The sequence below is a fragment of the Photinus pyralis genome, unplaced genomic scaffold (assembly GCF_008802855.1).
Source record: "Photinus pyralis isolate 1611_PpyrPB1 unplaced genomic scaffold, Ppyr1.3 Ppyr1.4_LG4, whole genome shotgun sequence".
NCBI lineage: Eukaryota > Metazoa > Arthropoda > Insecta > Coleoptera > Lampyridae > Photinus > Photinus pyralis.
Window position 1 is genome coordinate 46,292,319 of NW_022170511.1, and position 14,453 is coordinate 46,306,771.

The 14,453-nt window shown below is 37.7% G+C and overlaps 1 protein-coding gene across 1 annotated transcript in view; it reads left to right on the forward strand.

The window, feature by feature from the left end:
• The window catches only part of LOC116169190 (neurobeachin), a 31,156-nt gene that overhangs the window by 3,331 nt on the left and 13,372 nt on the right, over nucleotides 1-14,453 (forward strand). The window contains exons 2-15 of the mRNA XM_031485219.1: nucleotides 6,989-7,089; nucleotides 7,267-7,362; nucleotides 7,416-7,537; nucleotides 7,827-7,953; nucleotides 8,006-8,125; nucleotides 8,176-8,322; nucleotides 8,377-8,487; nucleotides 10,797-10,937; nucleotides 10,983-11,128; nucleotides 11,181-11,394; nucleotides 11,619-11,871; nucleotides 11,918-12,060; nucleotides 12,727-13,108; nucleotides 13,156-13,472. Of these exons, the coding sequence (XP_031341079.1) occupies nucleotides 7,003-7,089; nucleotides 7,267-7,362; nucleotides 7,416-7,537; nucleotides 7,827-7,953; nucleotides 8,006-8,125; nucleotides 8,176-8,322; nucleotides 8,377-8,487; nucleotides 10,797-10,937; nucleotides 10,983-11,128; nucleotides 11,181-11,394; nucleotides 11,619-11,871; nucleotides 11,918-12,060; nucleotides 12,727-13,108; nucleotides 13,156-13,472 (2,406 nt within the window). The 5' untranslated portion in view covers nucleotides 6,989-7,002. The remainder of the gene's footprint in view (nucleotides 1-6,988; nucleotides 7,090-7,266; nucleotides 7,363-7,415; nucleotides 7,538-7,826; nucleotides 7,954-8,005; nucleotides 8,126-8,175; nucleotides 8,323-8,376; nucleotides 8,488-10,796; nucleotides 10,938-10,982; nucleotides 11,129-11,180; nucleotides 11,395-11,618; nucleotides 11,872-11,917; nucleotides 12,061-12,726; nucleotides 13,109-13,155; nucleotides 13,473-14,453) is intronic.

Genomic DNA, 14,453 nt, shown 5'->3' on the forward strand with positions numbered 1-14,453 from the left:
AGCTCAATTTTACTAAAATACTTTGCTACAATTTACTCAGGCAAGTGGGGATTTTCTTTTAAAAAAACTGGATGGGTTAACCTGTCCCTTTTTCTATAGGCATCAGCTGGTTGAATATTTACATTCATTCCGCATTCAATATGAAATTTAACGTGAAATTTAAAGAAACAGATATCGATATATAGGTTTTTCTGTTAGTGACCACTGATTTCTTTCTCTGAACCTAACTTGTTAACCCCTAGACTTAAAAAAATTGGGGATGATTACGACTCTAGTTACGACTTTTCTTTTACAAATTCATTTTGACCTTAGAATCGATTTTTTCAACTCAGATAGAAACTTAATTAGTTAAATTTACTTTGAAACGATACAGCACTTGCTTGTTCTAACTGAAACAAGGAAGAAACCGAGGATCCGAAATGTTTTGCTTGAGAATTACGGTCTCCAACAGTCCCAAACGTTGTGTTTTCTTTTTCTTAGTACCCTTATATCGAAGGGTAGAACTTCAAACCAAATTATGGAGCCCTTTTCAACTCTCAGTTAATAAGAACCAAGGTCTTACCTATCGCCACTTGCATTTGTCGACCGGTCTAGGAATGACGCAAGATATCGATCTATTGAGAATAGTGGGGTGATAATAAATTTAAAAATAAATGATTTATTGTTCAAAAGACTAGGCCAAAAATGAACATCGAGTTGTTATAATGAAAATCCTCACCTATATACATCTTGCTAGAAGTTAAAGTATTTTTTCAACAATGTTCTCCGTCCCCACTTCGCTTAAGATACCTTGTCCAAGTTCATTAATGGTTCAAATTTATCCTGCCTCTTCGTCCGTAAGACTAAATGTCATAATCGTTAACGAAAAAATTCTTTCACATTATACTATTACACGGTCTTAACAATTAAATTTGCAAAAAATTAAGTGGTAGAGATATTTTTTGTTTCACTTATGAGCTACTACCAACATTTGCCTTCATTAATTTTTTTTCTCAACTACACATATCTAACGTTTTGAAGTATTCCATTTCTGATTTTGTAAAAATGTTTCGTTCTTCTAGATGCCTGTACTCCTAAATGGAGTATTCAAAAACACTATACATCAAACTTCCTCGACATAATTTTTTTCGCACCATCCTTTAGAGATCCGCTATCTTGAGGTAGGAATTTTGGGAAATTCTTCACAAAATGGGAAAGAGAATGCCCAAACACTATCCTATTGTAAGTTTTTTGAATCAACAGAACCTACTAAAGCTACTGAATCTACAATATTTTTAAGATATACAAAATTTATAGCATTGTTATAGAATGTGCACGATCTGCAAAGAATAGGTATAAGTACGGCATCTAGAGAATGTGTAAAGACTATTTTTTTGGGTTGTCTACAAGTCGGCAGGCCAGTGGCGTATTTACGGGGATGAAGGGGATATATCCCCCCCCCCCCCAGAAGAATTGAGTTATCATCATAGCTATTAGGTATTTAGGTAATACTCCGCTATCCGCTCCGCCCACTTTAAAATAAAGGCAATAATAGGTATATATAGAGAGCAATTTTGGTTTTGGTTAAAGTCTAAAGTCACTAAAATCTAAATATTCTGTAGTATTCAGTATTCACTATTCAGTGAGTGATCAGTGTTGGCAGTCAACGATTTGGCTATTCGGCATCGATCGGCAATTCGCTACATTGATGCCCAAAATAACAAATAGGTATCAGGTACTTAGTACTGCTACTGAGGTGAGGTACCTGCGTCCTGCCTTTCACGAAATGACGAAAATAAGAATTTTAAATTTTAAAAACAGGAATTTTTTTGCCCATAACTTTTGATTGAGACGTCTAATCGAAAAAGTATGAATCGTTTTGGATTCTACGCACCCAAATTAATAAGAAAAAGTTTTTTCCCGAGAAATTTTGGTGCAGTCGATTTTTGGTAAAAAAGGAAGGTAATAACTGCCTTTTTTTGCCCAGAAAAAAAATTGTCTCAGATCGACCAGAAAAAAATATTTTCTTATAGAATGTGGCAGGAGAACATACGCACTCCCTTGCATTTCTATAGAAAACTTGTATCAGGAGGGCAAAATAGGTGCATTTCACTTATCCAGATCCAAAAGATAAATCCCTATCAGGAAAACATAAACAGTGAGGAGGTGTTTAGCAAGCAATTTTATACGTTTGTTCCTAGACGTCTAATCGAAAAAGTACGAATCGTTCTGGATGCTACGCACCAAAATTAATAAGAAAAAGTTTTTTCCGAGAAATTTTGGTGCAGTCGATTTTTGGTAAAAAAGGAAGGTAATAACTGCCTTTTTTTTGCACAGAAAAAAAATTGTCTCAGATCGACCGGAAAAAAATATTTTCTTATAAAATGTGGCCTGTAGAATCCATAATTTCAAACAGTTCCAAGTTCGGACTACTAGATCAAAAGTTACAGCCCTTTGAATTTTTTGTCGAAATTGGTTTTCTGCCCAGAAATATACCTATTATTCAAAGTTTTCGTTGACTAATTAAAGCAAAAGCAATAAAGGGGCCTGTCAGCATTAAGAAATAAAATACCGTTCTAATCTAATCTTTTTCGCCTGTACAATAATAAATAGATAAATGACTACCAGCATCAGCAACCTGCAACCCAATTTCTATTTCTTACCCCCCCCCCCTTCTAGTACGCACTGGGTGACTGTATGTGCCACGAACTTGTTTAATCCCCCCCCCCCCCAGAATAAATTACTACGTACGCCACTGCGGCAGGCTGTTAGGTGGCACCGCTCCCCTACTCTACAACTCCCGGAACATTGCCTCTCTCTACATCCCCAGATAACCGGTTCTCTTCAAATCATCTATCCATTTTCTTTTGCTTCTTCCTCGCTTTTCTCCACCTGCCGTCTCCGCCGATCCCTTCAATATACGTTCCTCAACATTCCATTACCCCACAACACGTGACCCACCCAGTTTCTATTTCTAATATATTGCTTAACAGTTGTCTTTCTTCTCCTGCTCTTCTTAATACTTTCAGATTTCTAACCTTATCACTCCATTTTACTTTAAACAGCCTCCACATCTCGATTGCTTCCAGTCTTTCTAATTCTCCACCTTCCACTCTCTTTCTCTTATACGCTGTCTGGGCCATTCCAATTCTTATCATTATCTCTTTTTCATTCGACCAATTGTCAGATATTGCTGTGCCTAAATATTTACTTGTTTTTACTTGTTCCAATTTCTCCCCTGCCCCTTACATCCACTACTTCCTCTTCTCCCACTTTCATTACCTACCTCTTGTGGTTAATAGGGTAGATGACAAATTTTTTAAAACCGGTTATAACTGTTCGTATACCTCCACTGTAACTTTAAAATATGATATTACAGCAAAATAAACCATATTATTGCAAATTTATGCAATTTGAATTGTAGGTTTTTATTTTAGCGCCAAAACGCTGTGACATGGCGGTGTCTGTGACGTCACAGTCCTGACAGTTATAAACACAACCCCAGCGTAAATAGTTTAATGATTTCGTGATGAATTGTAACTACTATAAGTGGTGCCCTACCATGATGGATACATAGACATGTGGCGCAGCTAAGTATCCCAGGCGGGTGATTGCTATGACTCCATGGATAAAGTCTGATCCGTGCTACCCGATTCCAGTAAATCCTGTTCAAAGGATGCTGTATCACTGAAATGCTTCATAGAGTATAGAGGAATCCAAAAGGATTCTTGACGATTGCTCATTAAACGTAATATAGAAAACTATATTGACATGAGTAGCACATTTTTCACGTACGTTAACTCCTGACGTGTGCGGTAGACGGCATTTTGAACAACTTTCGATTCCGATTCGGCCATTTGCCGATACAGGAGTAGAGTTTCGAATAATCCGACTCGATCATGGCTTGTTACACGTGATAAAGGAGACTTTATCGACACTAGTACTCTGGGTTGTGGAAAGCGTTAGGGGCTGACCACTCCAGTCCATTTAATAGGGTTTGGACTCTTAGGGGTTGTAACAGTAGCTTGATGGTAGAGCCAAGAGAATAATTTGTGCGTATTATTTTCCTTGGAAATTTTTCATGGTTCTACTGGACCAGCAATTGAATTCCGAAGGGATATACGTGTTAGCTGCATTTCGCAATTATGAAGACTACTACTACTGCTGGAAGTACATTAAATTAGACACCAAATAAATTGTTTATATCCGTACCCAAAAAAGAAGCCATACGGAAAAAGTGGCTACAACTTGCATGTCGAGACCCAGCGTATTCAATAAAAACAACACTATTTTTGTGAGGACCACTTTGATGTAAGCTTTATTTTGTATTCACAAGAACCCCCATATGGGATGGCAAGTTGGGGTCGGTTTCTTCGTCGAAAACTAAAGAAACTGCATGCAGCTTTGCGTGAACCTTATGTTCTGGGCAAATTTTGACTTAACTGTGCATAAGTTGTAATCACGCTTAAGAGTCTTCTGTACGACTGCACCCAATGTAAATTTCCATAAGAGCGCCCGCCATAAAAACTCAAGTTGTTTTTCCAAAAAAAAATTTACTACTTTATAAATTTAGACCTTTATCTACAAAACGTTAGTAATGTAAAAAAGTTGCGCTTACGTAGAGACCTAGCTTACTGAATCATCTTCATATGATAGCTTCGATGATCTAAAAACAAAGCATCTGTATACATTTCTCTTAAGTAACTACATTTCTTGCAAAAAATCTAAGTTTAACTTAAAAACCTACAAAACTTGTATGGCAGTTTTACTATTTCTAAATTCTAATGAGGAAAAATCTTTGTTGGGTGCGAGAAATATTTCCAACATCATTACATCAATTTTTGGCAGATTTGCTGCTATCAGCTCTTGTATACTTTCCATTCTTATCTGGTTTAAAAAACTAAACTTTAGGATAATATAATCACTATAAAATTGAACAAGCACTAAATTAAAAGACGTAGACAAACGCTATAAACGCACAGAGGATCGCTGCTTGAACCGCCAATTAGGATAATGACGTCACGCGCTCTGATTGGCGTTTGATATCACATGACAAATGTCGTTATTTTTTAATTTTATTTTTACTAAAATATAATAATTTCTTGTGTACATTACCAAATAAAGTTATTTTGCGATACCCTGGCACCTTACTCTATCTTATGAAACAGAAATTTGTTTATTCTTTTTCCACTGACATGTACCCTATTCTCAATCTTCTTCCAGTCGTTTCAACATTTCATTCAATTCCCGCGTGTTTTCGGCAAATATGATCATATCATCAGCAAATCTGACTAACCTTTCATTTCTGTCACCTATTTTCACTTGTATATTCCTTTGCAAGCATTTCCCAACCATATCCCCCATATAGATATTTCACACAATCGAATGCCTTCTTCCTAATTCTATATATCTTTGTCAAATTGTTTTTACTACTGAGATTGCATCTCTTTTCGCTACTTTTTCTTTTGCCCCAAAATGCTTACTCCATTCTTCCCTTTAATATCTCTGAAAAAACGTCTGTATGTACCTAGGGAGTGCCACCCATACGATACAGATACAGATATCTCCGCTATAGTAACAGATCATTACGTCTTCTTGCATCAGTACACTTCCCTCTCCCCTTACTAAAATAATACCCAATCCATTTCGTTTCAGTTCCCTTTCATTTTCAAATTTTCTAACTTTTCTGCTCATATTAGGAATCTAAAGTTCGATATCCCCATTCTCAGTATGTTTTTAGCACCTTTTGTAGAGTTCCCCGAATATACTGTCGGATTCTAGGAAAATACCACTAGGATCTCAATGGGGTAGTTCCCCGTTGCTTGCCCCATCTTGATGCCGTTTAACTCCTCCGCCATTTTACAACCCACGGACAACAGCGTGCCCCGCCCTCTACCCGCTTATTCGCCCCCCGAAGGGACCGTCTTCTTATTCCGAAAGTCCGGTATCCTAGTCAGTGAAAACAGGTTGTACCACCTGAAAGTAAGGTTTGGGCCTTTGACTGGGAGAGGCTGTGTAAAGTGCATCGATAAAAAAGTGCTCGAATTAATGCCGAAATTCCTCTTGCTCCGTTTTTCCCGCTGGTGAGTGTACTTTCCATAGTCTAACTACAGAACGAACAGAATTTATGTATACTCCAGAATTTACTGCATCCACAGCACCTATACCTAAAGTATCTTCATGGTCTATAAGAGCTGTGATAGGTCTAAGTCTAAGCGGTGTATGAGATCATAGGGATCTGAATATGAAACTTTTATCATAAATGCAGCAAAAATAATGGAATGGAAACATTTTAAACTTGAAGTTTGAGTATAGCCGTTGAGTGAATCCTTTATCCTTCACTCAACGGTACAGCACATAATAAGAACGACGTTTGAGAGAACAATGCAAATGCAAAAAAAGAACTTAATACAGAAAGGCTTGTATTACATTTGAGATGTTTTATAAGATTGTCATAAAACAATGAAACACTTTCGGTTTGTCTGTGTGTCGCTGCTGCAGAGGTCCCTAGCCTAAGTAGTTATTTGTTAATGATGAAAATTACCGAGCATGGGTTGGATGGCACACGAAAGTGCAAGCCAACCAACACTGTAGGAGGTAAACTTTAATTAGGTATTAAGCACAAGTAAGGTAGTGCCTGTACATCAAACATCAAGCTTTTGCGTTCATTCGTTTGAAAATTGCAATATGAAAAATTCTTCCATTTACAAAGGGGAACATTGTTCACTCGACGATATTTAAAAGTGGGAAAATGCTAAAGTTCGGATTTTTATTCGACTGAAAATTTTATGCTTTACGGCGTCCCTATCAGAGAACATTGGATATATTGAAATTTATACATTTATGTAAGACGCTTACAATCGTCTCCTTTGGCGCCATTCAGCAATGAATAAATATTTTCCCTTCATGCTCAATTACAGTTTCCCCCTTTCACGAGCGGTAAACGTTTTAAATACTTTTCACGAAACTTTCAAAGTATAAAACCTAATAAGTTTCTTTTTATTTGCAGATCTTTTAATAGAAATGCTGGGAGTGCTCGCTAGTTATAGCATTACCGTGAAAGAATTGAAGCTTTTGTTTGGTGCCATGAAAGCTGCGAATGGGAAATGGGTATGTTTTAAATACGGTTATTAAAGAAAATTAGCACTTTTCAATGTAATCTTTGATTGTGATTTACTTGAAATTCTTCATACGTAGATGCAACTTTCTGCAATCACTTTGTTCTAAATGGAAACAGTTCATTATAGAGAATACCTAAATGTAGACTTATGTAACTTTATTTTTCAGCCACGTCACTCCGCAAAACTCCTTAACGTTCTAAGGCAAATGCCCCAAAGGAATGGACCTGACGTATTTTTTAGTTTTCCTGGCAGAAAAGGCTCTGTAAGTACTTGTACGATTAATATCTGCACCGCCATTAATTTCTTTCATTTCAGGCTGTTGTTTTACCTCCGTTAGCTAAGTGGCCTTATGAAAACGGTTTCACTTTTACCACATGGTTTCGATTAGATCCGATTAATTCAGTTAACATCGAAAGAGAAAAGCCTTATTTATATTGGTAAGTTATTTCAAAATTATCACCTTTTCGTATTGTGCATGTCATGGGCTTTTATGATTCTCTCCTCTTTATATGTATTTGTTTGTGACGTTTCTGTTTCAACGGAAATTGCTGTTTTTAATCTTATACATATATATTTTTCATCTATCGTTATTATTTTCTGTTTAACATCAGTTTCATTGTTAAAACTCTCCGTCCATTCTTCCTTTTGAGTTTTCCATTTGCACTGCTCTCTGAAGCTTTTGATAGTTTGTAAAGAAAAGTGTAACGATTTCCTATTATTTTACAGTTTTAAAACCAGCAAAGGTGTTGGATATTCTGCTCATTTCGTTGGAAATTGCTTAGTATTAACATCAATGAAAATTAAAGGGAAGGGCTTCCAGCATTGTGTAAAATACGAATTTCAGCCCAGAAAGGTAAGTACGTTAGCTGACCACAGTTTGCGCCTAACATTTTTCTATTCCTCAGTGGTATATGATTGCAATAGTTTACATTTATAATCGATGGACAAAAAGTGAAATCAAATGTCTTGTGAATGGTCAATTAGCGTCAAGCACGGAGATGGCGTGGCTCGTTTCAACAAATGACGTAATTTCCTTTGGATAGCTTGACCAAAGTTCCTAATTATTCCGTTTCAGCCGTTTGACAAATGTTATATTGGGGCAACACCTGAGCTAGACGAGGAGCGCGTTTTTTGTGGTCAAATGTCCGCTATATATTTATTTAGTGAAGCTCTTACTACACACCAGATATGTGCCATGCATAGGTTAGGACCCGGTTATAAAGTAAGTCGAAATGTCTCACCGTGTCCACTTTCCAATTATAAATCTCGCTTGCAGAGTCAATTTAGGTTTGATAACGAATGTCACTTGAACCTTCCTGATAATCACAAAAGGGTGAGTGATTCTGAGCAATCAAGTAGCATGTCGCAACCTGACTCCGAACCATCCGTAAGCATGACTTATTTTATTTTTTATTTTAGCTTTATTATTACAAATGGTTTTAATTTTGACATTTTTTTTTAATTTTATATGGTGTAAAAATTGTAAGTATTGTTTTTAATTTATGCCAAAGTTAGTATTGACGTATTAATTTCTTCATAAATGAAGTATAAATAAATTAAACAGTAAAATAATTAAAACTTCATGAGTGAAGGTTACAAAGTAGGCATACAGGAAGTGTCATTTTGGATTGTCTTATTTTGTGTATTTATGAAGAAAAAGTTAACAATATGTTTGGGTTGCAATTGGCCCCAATAAATATTGGTTTTTAGTTCTGGGATACATCTAAATGGGCATTGATTGCGATCTCCCTGTATAATTTGAGTTAATGCATTAGATTCTTAAGCGTTAGGTATTTTTATTTGGCAATTGAGTATGATGTAAAAGTATTTTTTGCTGTAGTAATGATAATTTTGCAAAAAGCTTGCTTTCCTAAACTCCGCTTTGCAGATATTATTTAGAAGTATTTCTGAATGTATACATCAATACTTATACATTCTGTGCAAACTCTACTAGAACAATTAGGTACTTACGTACTATACTATTGGAGATTGGTACAACTGTCTTTAGGCTTTCTGTTTCGAGGGCAAACCATCGACTTCCTACACTGTACACAAACAGTTTAAGGTTATAAATATTACTGTGTACCTTGGCCCGTGGCCAATAAGAACCATACACAAAAAATAACCCTCTAACTTTGGGCCAAGTACAAACACTTTTCAAACCTAACTAACTCTTTAATGAATTTTTTCTCAGTACACATCCGCACCCTATCACAACAAAATAATTCAATTCATACTTTAAATTCCTGATTTTAAGCAAACAATGGTCAAACTCACACTCCTCAAATTCCAAGCAGGTCATTTACCAAATTTTGGAAGCACTTTAACTGAACTTTGGGCGCGGATAAACAAAATTAAATGCAATTGAACATGAGACATCTCTCCCCGTCATTAAAGGGATCGAATAAACATCCGACTTGTATGATATTACAATAACAAAATTTATTCAACGACTACAAATGAAATTAAAACATGAAATCTTAATTAACAAACTTGGACCACAGCGTCCGAATAAACAAACATCAAAAAGGTCAAAAAGCCTTAATCTTACTTACCATGTTTCGAGTGACAATATCCCAATACGATCCGTACACACCTCTAATTACTACCGGAAACAATACCCCCAAACGAACGTGACGCACAAAAAACTTGGTCTTCTCAATTCCAATTCCCCAAACATGTTGTGCAGACGTAGACTGCAGCATTCGGCTGCACACAGAAACACACCACCGACGAAAAACTCCTTCTATAAAACGGTCAGCAACCGACCCAGAACTTGGCAAAAAACTTCCTTTTCTTACAGCGGAACAGCACATAGGCTTCGAATAATGGCAAAAGCTGCTTCTAAACGCGTAGGTATCTACTCCAGTATTTAAAAGGATGCATCGCGCCATTTTAGGCCCGTTCAAAGCTTCTTTCACGGACATTTCCGAAAGATATGCACTTGTTCCACTTCGTGATTATCTCTATCCTATCCATGGTACCGTTTTCGAGGTCCTCCCCTTGATCCAGCCTTGGTTTTCTTTGGTCGGACAGGACCTCGGCGTAGAGTTCATTTTCCGAAACCGCCCCTGCAAAGGATGCCGTCTTCATTGGACCGCAGACGTCCGTGTTCACCAACTCCAAGATCTTAGCCAGACGCTCTGATTTGTCGGAGAACGGAGAATTCGAAACCGTTATCATGTACACAGACGGACGGACGGACAGAAAGAACAAAATTCGTTTTTTGTCGCTCGTTACTAAGCATGTTCTACACACTACCTTAACCAAGCTTTTCTCAAGATCCACCTCGTCATAGATTTCAAAGTACCTATAACGTAGAGTGGTGGTTCAGGTTTTATTACTAACATTGACTACTTTTATCATATACCTTTCTGTGGAGTACAGTGTGGTCGGAAGTGATGAGTAGAGTTACTGAAATTTCGAATTTTAAGTACCTACCTACTGACTGAGTGACATAGGTATCTACCAAACATGTTTCAATAAAACTGCTTTGTTCATTTGTTGGAAGTTAATTGTCCCAAAGTTGAATTGACTCGATGTTTGAACCAACTCAACACAGTATATGACTCATTAGTTGCGTACGATCAATTAACTGAAATATATCCTCAACTGAGATTTGAATTCAGTGTATGAAGCGGTTTAGGAATAGAATACGTAATATTTTAAGACTGACGGTTAAATTCTAATTTCTAGGTTTTATATGACGGGAAGCTATCAAGTGCAATAGTATTCATGTATAATCCGGTTGCCACAGATAGCCAGCTTTGCCTGCAGTCTGCGCCAAAGGGAAACATTTCTTACTTCGTCCACACTCCACATGCTCTCATGCTACAAGTAAGTTCATTTACGCCAATTTAAGATGTGGACATTTGTTTTCAGGATGTGAAAGCTGTGATAACACATTCCATCCATAGTACGTTAAATTCTATTGGAGGTATTCAGGTTTTGTTTCCGTTATTTTCTCAATTGGATATGCCTTATGAATGTAATGGAGCGTCAGATTCTAAACGTGATCCCACTTTATGGTAAATTGTCAAAATGTTTAAGTTTAGAATGTAACTCACGTTTCTGTTGTAGCTCAAAATTGTTAGGCTTCATATGCGAATTAGTCGAATCGTCGCAAACAGTGCAGCAACACATGATCCAAAATCGTGGATTTCTAGTCATCAGTTTCATGTTACAAAGATCATCGCGAGAGCATTTGTCGGTAGAAGTTCTCGGCTCATTTCTCAATCTTACAAAATACTTAGTCACTTGCCTCACGGCAAATAGTGAGCTACTCTTAAAACAGGTAAGTGGGTTACATGATTGAATAGATGATTTCCTTGTCTCATAAGGTTTGTGTATGTTAATAATTGTATAAGCCCTTAAGCAGCTTTTTAAATTGTGTAAAGACCAGTACTTATCCGTGCATGTTGCGTTTATTTTTGCTAAAGCTTCTTAATCGTTATATTTACCTAACAATAAATGTGACATGGGTAAGTACCGGGAGCAGGTAAATCCATCTTGATTTAGTTGTTTTGCTTCTCGTTCCTCACATGGCAGCTACTGGATCATGTACTCTTCAACCCGGCATTGTGGATTTACACTCCGTCGCCCGTTCAATCCCGATTGTACTCTTACCTGGCCACCGAATTTCTGTCTGACACGCAAATCTACTCCAACGTGCGAAGGGTCTCGACCGTCTTGCAAACTGTACATACGCTAAAATACTACTACTGGGTCGTCAATCCTAGAGCGAAAAGCGGAATAATGCCGAAGGGATTGGGTAAGTTGAAGTGAGTCTTCGAATTGAGTGTAATGAACTGTTTTAGATGGTCCTCGGCCTGCTCAGAAAGATATATTGGCAATTCGTGCCTATATTTTACTCTTTTTAAAACAGCTAATAATGGTTGGAAATGGCGTGAAAGATGATGAACTTCAAAGTATTCTTAATTTCTTAACAACTATCCATGAGGTAAGTAAATTTAGTTGTTTTTCTTTGCTCTCATCTACAAGCACTATATCATCCGCAAAGATCATGGTCCAAGGCGTCTGTTTTCACACTTCCTCCATCAGGACATCCATTATGATATTAAATATGGGCTGAGCGCAGATTCTTGATGTACTCCCAACTCCCACAGGAATCCTATCTCTAATTTCAACACTTGATCTTACCCTCGTATGCGCTTTATCATATACATATATTCTTCACCAGCAGCACGTATTTTCTGGCACTCCCCTAATCCTCATACACATCCACATTTTATCCCTACGCACCGGCCCGCGCGTGCGCAGTGGAGTGGAAACTCGACTGCGGTACTGAGGGTCCCCTGGTTCGAATCTGGGTTTAGGGATGGATGTTTGTATATATACCTATAGTGGGATGGGTTGGTAAAATAAAAAATAGTTGCATGCCTCCACAAGCCAACTGCTGATGCAAGTCTTAAGCAGGGCATTTTTACCACTTACATAATGCGATTAAATTTCTCACATGGAGACCAGAAATGTATACTAAAGGCAAATTTGGTCCATTTTCTTTAAGATGAAAACCCGAAGAATAAGCTTGTGATTATAAGTATTATAATTGTTTAAATTCTATAGTAACGATTAGTAGTGTTAATAATATATTTCTATTTTACAGGATGAAAATTTGCACGACGTCTTACAAATGCTAATTTCCTTGATGTCGGAACACCCCTCCTCCATGGTTCCCGCGTTCGATTGCAAACACGGAGTAAGATCGATATTTAAACTTCTAGCATCCGAAAGTCAATTAATTCGCCTGCAAGCGCTAAAGCTTCTTGGATTTTTTCTTAGCCGAAGCACCCACAAACGAAAGTTCGACGTAATGAGCCCGTTTAATTTGTACACGCTTTTAGCCGAACGTTTGTTACTTAACGAGGATATTTTATCTTTACCCACTTATAATGTTTTATATGAAATTATGACAGAGCACATTAGCCAGCAAATTTTATACACACGACACCCCGAACCGGAATCGCACTTTAGGCTTGAAAATCCAAGTGAGTATTTGGTATACCCGTCGAACTTACTCATCGAGTTTTTTTAGTGATACTCAAAGTGGTCGCTACACTTGTACGACAATCGAAACAAACTGAGCAACTATTGGAGGTAAAGAAGCTGTTTCTGTCAGACATGACGTTGCTCTGTAATAACAATCGGGAGAATCGTCGTACCGTGCTGCAAATGTCAGTCTGGCAAGAGTGGTTGATAGCGATGGCTTACATTCATCCGAAGAACACCGAAGAACAGAAAATATCGGATATGGTTTACTCACTGTTTAGAATGCTGCTACACCACGCAATCAAGTACGAGTATGGTGGATGGAGAGTATGGGTCGATACTTTAGCTATTGTGCATTCCAAGGTAATAGGAAATACTGCAACTTTTGTGGTTGATGACGTAACGAAAACACCAATAAACCACTATTTACTTTTTAACCTGTAGAGTGTCGAGATTTTATCTGCTCACCAGCAATCTTTTGGGCTATCTCTACTTAACAGTTTCTGTGTAGGTACCCGAGTGCAGTTGTAATAGGTTACATGTTTAATGTATGAGAAGGATAATGAATAATTCAACATATTTCTTTCCAGGAGATGGCCTTTTTGGGCTACATCCACTACTCTGTAGCCCGCGTGATTTTTAGCGAGGGCTTTGATCCTCGAAAGTGTGCTTGAAGCAGAAATTTCAAGATCCCCTTTGCGGTGTCTCTGTATAACCCTTCTCAATTTTCTTCTAGGAACTGATTGTACCCTCTATTCCTTTGTGCAAAAAATAGTACTATGGTCAGATAGCAAAGACTCTTCTGACACATGCCATTTGTGTACTGAGCTGTCGGCAATTACAGTTCCAAACATTAGTTATCCTTCATCAATTATTGACGCAGGCTGCCTCATTGCCCACACTAGCATTATATTATTGCTAATGTAATCTAGGAGAGATGTACCTCTCCTGTTGATGTCGGTGCTGCCCCACACAGTGTGGTGCGCATTGGTACCACATCCAAGGAGTTACCACCCTTTCCGCTGAAAGTGTTCCACCACTTTGCTTCTATGCTTGGTGGTGGACAAGGTTGATATCATATAAGAGAGATTGATATGCGGATCCAAGCACAAACCCCCTCTCACTCCCATCCCTTTCCACTGTCAGCATTACTGTCACCAGGTCTCTGCATGTGCAACCTCCCATAGTGGTAGTAACTTTTTCTATTTCTAGCTAAGATGCTTCATTTTGGTTGACTCGGTAATGAGCCGCGCTTCGTTCAATCCCAGATCAGACCAGATTATTTTCTGAAAGAAAATAGTAAAACCTGACTTACCAACTGAAGTGTGGTGGTTGGCACAGTTG